This window comes from Phaseolus vulgaris, chromosome 4 (assembly GCF_000499845.2).
Source record: "Phaseolus vulgaris cultivar G19833 chromosome 4, P. vulgaris v2.0, whole genome shotgun sequence".
NCBI classification, from domain to species: Eukaryota; Viridiplantae; Streptophyta; class Magnoliopsida; order Fabales; family Fabaceae; genus Phaseolus; species Phaseolus vulgaris.
In genome coordinates, this window is record NC_023756.2 from 45,640,689 (window position 1) to 45,646,260 (window position 5,572).

The window sequence follows — 5,572 nt, forward strand, 5'->3', positions numbered from 1 at the left end:
TTTTTCTCTCTCTTTTGACTTCCAAATTTCATTTTTTTTATGTTTCTTCCTAATAAAATTTAATGCATACACGATACGATACGATACGTTAATAATCATGTACTAAATTATAATTAGAATCACAATTATAAACCAGTATTTTAATTTGTAATTGTTCAGAAGCAACATTTTTTAACATAATAATATACCACACACATATACAATAAACACAAAATATATATATATAAATATATTCAACCACTAAGCCAATTATTTTAGTTTTTTTTATTTTCTCTCTATCCACTTGTAGCTCAAAGCTGAGTCATTGTAGCTTCTAACTTCAGATTAGCATTTTTTTATGCCAAAACGAACGCTTCTACTTTATTGAGCAGTGACCATGTCTACACACAAGTTCATGTACGTAAATGCTTCAAGAGTCAAACAAAATTTATCCGATTAAATTAATATTATCAAATAAAATTACAATTCTGAAAAAAATGCAAAAGGATTAATTGATCCACAAGGAGAATTTATTACTAACGATCAATTTTTTTTATACACGATGGCTGGAATGTTCTTATAGTCTTATAGCATGTTGCACTCCAAGAAGTAGTCTTACTTATGCCCTGCCCAAAACACAAAAATTAAATTAAAACACAACATAAACTTTAATTTAACTTCGTATATAACCCATTCCGATAAGAAAATAGAGAAAGAAAACATATCAGAGGAAAGATATACGAACTGAGATCTTGTTAATAAGAAATCAACTTCGAAATTTTACAGGAATAAAAAACAAACATGAATAGACCAAACAAATACTTAGTGCACATGTCTCGCAGGATTAAAGAGAGGACATCACAAACATTGTACTAAATACAAATATCTTATTGAACCATGTGGTTGCATGATGCTAATTTGGTAGCAGATTGTTACAGTATGAAGAAATGTTGTGTGGTGGATCACATGATGGAGCAAGGATACTGATCAGGGCAAGAATCATAGCATACTAGTTGGGGAGGACAGGGGGGGTAGTAATAAGGTTGGTAGGGCACATAGCATTTGTGACAGGTGCACCATTTAGGGCACGGTGAAGGACTTTTACTAGAACAACAAGAACCACTGCAGTTTGATTTGTGACAGTTGGAGCATGAGTCACAGTTCCCATCCCACTTTGCGTTCTCACAGTTAACACAAACGATGCAACACTCGCCATTGCAGCTGCTGCTTTTGCACTCAAAGCAGAATATGCTATCAATGTCACACTTACCATGGCAGCTGGAACTGTTGCACTTTTTGCACAGACAGGCACGCAGCATGCTCTTCAGCTTCTCTTCCATTTTCTTCCTCTTCTCTTCCTCCTCCTCCTTCTTCTTCTTCTCCGCATCCTCCTTCTTCTTCTTTTCTTCCGCCACCTTTTTCAGATCCTCCACCGTCACAATCACCACCGAGGAGAACTTCTTCTTCAGCTGGTTCGCCAAGCAAACCATGTCCACGTTTTCGCCGCTCACCGCCACGCGGTCGCTGTCGTCACCCTCCAGGGCTACCGAAGTCACACCTGGGAAGTTAATGGATACTGAATTTCAATTTTTTGACAATCACATGCCCTATAACATGATCACGTGTTATAAGGTTCGCATACAATTCTTAAATGGTATAAGGTTTCGCATACAATTCTTAAATGGTATGTATTGATTACACCTATCAAACATCGACACTCATAACACATCTATCACATCTATCACTGAAATATCAATTTGAAAAATATTTGTTAGTTTTTTGATAAAATTCAAATTTATTATACAAATTTTTATTATAATTATAAAAATAAGAAACAAATCATTTTGAACCAATCAAAAAACATCTTTCTGTTAAAAAAAACTGTACAAATAAATTTTTATTGTCAATTTATATAATTCATAATTATATAACATATAGATCCGTGTCCCGTATTCTACACTAAATTTTAGAAATTATACGTAATTCTTATCTGTATCCTTTTCATAATAGTGTATATGTCATTATTTGTGCTGCATAAATCACGGTCTATCGTTTCTACTATATATGTAATTGAGATTTCAAATTTACGTACAATAATTCATCATATTTAATTACATTTTATATGTAAAGATTGATAAACATCATGATAATTTTAACCCATATAATAATTTAAGAAAGTCTCCTATCCATGACTTTTAAACGATCCAGATTTTGTCACGAACTTTTATTAAAACATTTTATGAGGAAATAAATAATTTAAAATTTAAAATCATTTATCATCAAAATAAACTTCATTTTCTTATCTTATAAAAATTATATTTATAAGTATAAATAAAAAATTATAAAAGTACTTTTGTAAAACTCTCCCATCAGAATAAAATTTGTGAAAATATCTTAAAAATGATGCTATATATAATGAGACAAAAAAGAAGATAAGACTTGACTTTTATACTAGAGATGAACTTAACACTTAACTAGTATTTACAATTTACTTTTATTTTGCTTCTTTTTGTCACACTACTGGTATTACATGGAGAAAGCTTAGTTTGTATAGTCTTCTAGGTGTTGTTCATATTAATAAACTCATCTCCCTATATTCTGTAAAAACATGTGTATGAGTATAAAAAGATGAGTTAGTTTTAGTTTTCAGTAGAAAACAACACTAAAATTAACTAACAAAAGCTTTGTTTTCTCTTCATATAAGAAACTGAACTCTAAGAACTTCTCTGATTATATATGTAAGTTTGCATAAACATATAAATTGAAAGTTAATAGAAGCTATGGAATGAAAGTCTCTGAAAGAAACTTGTTTTGCATATGGAAGGTTATAACAGGGATTGGCATGTGATGTTCACCTGGTACCTCTGCTGCAATTTTCAGGGCTTTGTTTCTGCATTTGTCACAGTCCATTTGAAGCTTGATAACTACTTTTTGCTGTATTATCACACGTGTTATTATGTATATAAGTTCTTGAGAAAATATCAAAAAAAAAAAAAGAAGAAAAGGGACATAAAAGCAAAAGTAAAACCATTGGTTCATACCTTCATGTTTGCTTAATTGAATCAAAAAGCAACTTCTGGCTTTTCTGACAGGAAACAAAATCGAAGGGTGTCTTGGTGTTTGTCTTGTGCTTTGGAACTGAGCGAATAGAAGATAGTTTATATAATAACAAGTGAGGGGTAGAGATTATAAAATAAGTTTTCTACAAAAAAAAATTAGAAAATATGTACAAGTCTTCAATGAATCTGCTGGCTGGCTGAGAATGACATGTTAGCTACTGGGTTAGGTGGTCCACCAAAATTTCACATTCATACTTCTCAACATGATTCTATTTTTATGTCTAATAATCAAGTTATGGTCAATGTCTTAATTTACTAGGTCGTTAATTGTTTTTTCTGTCTTGAAATTATTTATAGATATTTAATTTAACTGTTGGGTGTTTGTTAATTGAAGGCTTTTACTTTAGGAGCAAGTTCAATTCCATATCACATGGCATTTAAGCTATAAATTCTTAAAGAAAGAAAAGTCAAGCATGTAGGAATCAAATCCAGAATTATGGTAGAGTGAGAGTATAACCAAGCCACTAAAACAGATGTACTTTTATTAGTACAAGATTAGTACTATTCTTGTATTATCATTTTATTTTATTATAATAATTATTATTGTTACTTTATTTTATTATAATTATAATTCTAGAGAAGCAATTATTACGTTATGAAAATGATTGTTTTTTTTTTATGTAGATGATATCCTTATTATCCGACAATATAAAAATAAAATAAAAGAGTTTAAAGAAAAATTAAGTTTAGAGTTTGAAATGAAGGAGGTTGATCTTGTGAGACGAATTCTTGGGATGAACATATGAAAGGATCATACAATTGGAGAGTTACGTTTATCTCAATAGGAATACTTGGAGAATGTGGTTGAAAAGTTTATGATGTATGAGTTAGAGCCTTTGAGTACATCTTTTGGTCATCTTTTAAAGTTTTAAATTACCCAAGCTCCAAATTTTGAGGAAGGTATTAGAGGATTGGGTCCACCCGATTTACTAAAAATTAATTATTTACTATGACTCTTTTTATATTTTTTTTGGTAATTTTTAGGTATTTTTGAGGTATTTTTTGCTTTTAGTTCATATATCTACACTTTCAAAAAATTCTAAAAACTTTTGTGCTATTTTCTTCTGTCAAATAGAGATTTATTGAACCATTACATCTTAAAAATTTATTTATTTTAAAAATACATTTTGTTTAATGTAATATAATTGTTTTGTTTTGGTTAGCAAGATTTTAGTTATTTTTGAACCACTTTGATCATCAGTTCCTATCTATCAACATATCCATCATATGTAAGATCAAATACTTTAATCATATTATAGGTTTAATTGTATATTTTATGATTATTATGTTTATTATTATTTTATTGTATATAATTGTATGAAGTATTACTTATTAAAATTTGGTATTGGTGGATTATATAACATAGTATAAATGTTCATATAAATCATGGTTAGATATATAATAGACTCTTACGTGATCGGAAGGGTTACACTGAAGTATCTTTAAATGGTGTGGCTGAATTTGTGTTTTTCGTTCTTGAAAGATACTTGGTAACTAATTAGATACTAATTTTAAAACTAGTTTATAAATTTTATTAATAATAAAAATTACATTAGATATCAATAATTTGCTTAGTTTATAAAATAATATATAATGGAGTCAATATAGTGATTAATTATTTTTTATCTTTAAAATTAGTTTTTATTTAATAATTTTCTTATAATGTTTGATTAGATACATCAAACACACGGTTGAACAAGACATTATTTTTAAAGCATATTCTAATACTAGGTTGCATTGCTTATGTTGATGTTGACTGTGAATTTTGTCCAGATAGTAAAAAATCTACTACTGGATTTTGTAATTTTTTTGATAATTCTTTAATCTAGTGGAAATCCAAAAAGTAAAACACGATCAACAAAACTTCTACTCGAAATACACAACTTTTGAAATAACCTCTTTCATAAATGACTTCCATTTTGTTATTCAAATTACCTTAAATCTTATTGTTATTCAAATTACCTTAAATCTTATTTTACATAAAAAGAAATAAACGTTCGGAGATTAATTTGTATTTTATTAGAGATAAAATTGCAAAAAAACTCTCAATCTAATTGTTGATAAAAAAAAAACTAATTCATGTAAAAAAAAACACCAAGACAAGATTATAGATGTTTTCATCAAGGCTTTAACACCAAGACAAATTTTTTGAACATACTTTTCAATATGACCATTGATAATATTTTTCTGAGAGCCTCAGGGAATCTATTATGATTAACTATGATTTATCATGGGTATCTAATTTAGTTAATGTTTAGTTAGTTTGATTTATATATAAGCACACATGAGAGTTTTTTTACCAGTGATTTATATATAATTTAGTTAATTGGCGAATAACACAAACAAAATGAATATAGAAATAAATGGCCTATTAATTTATTGAAAAAATGTTTTATTTGCTAGTTAATTTGTTTTTATGATTGAAGATGAAGAAAAAGAAGGATTAGCAGTGGTTCACATGGATTTGCCGTCAA

The 5,572-nt window shown here is 28.6% G+C and overlaps 1 protein-coding gene across 2 annotated transcripts; it reads right to left on the reverse strand.

Moving 5' to 3' along the window:
- Positions 1–416: 416 nt before the first annotated feature.
- LOC137837973 (heavy metal-associated isoprenylated plant protein 16-like) lies at positions 417–3,153 on the reverse strand. 2 transcript variants are annotated; one of them, XM_068647163.1, is made up of 4 exons: positions 3,021–3,153; positions 2,835–2,913; positions 1,250–1,537; positions 417–605 (listed from the first exon to the last, which is right to left on the reverse strand). In XM_068647163.1, exons 1-4 carry the CDS (start codon positions 3,024–3,026, stop codon positions 595–597), a joined length of 384 nt encoding a protein of 127 aa, XP_068503264.1. In that variant the 5' UTR covers positions 3,027–3,153; the 3' UTR covers positions 417–594. The 2 variants fall into 2 exon arrangements, with proteins under 2 accessions (XP_068503264.1, XP_068503263.1); XM_068647162.1 differs by lacking the exon at positions 417–605 and having other exon boundaries at positions 716–1,537.
- Between the last annotated feature and the right edge of the window lie 2,419 nt (positions 3,154–5,572).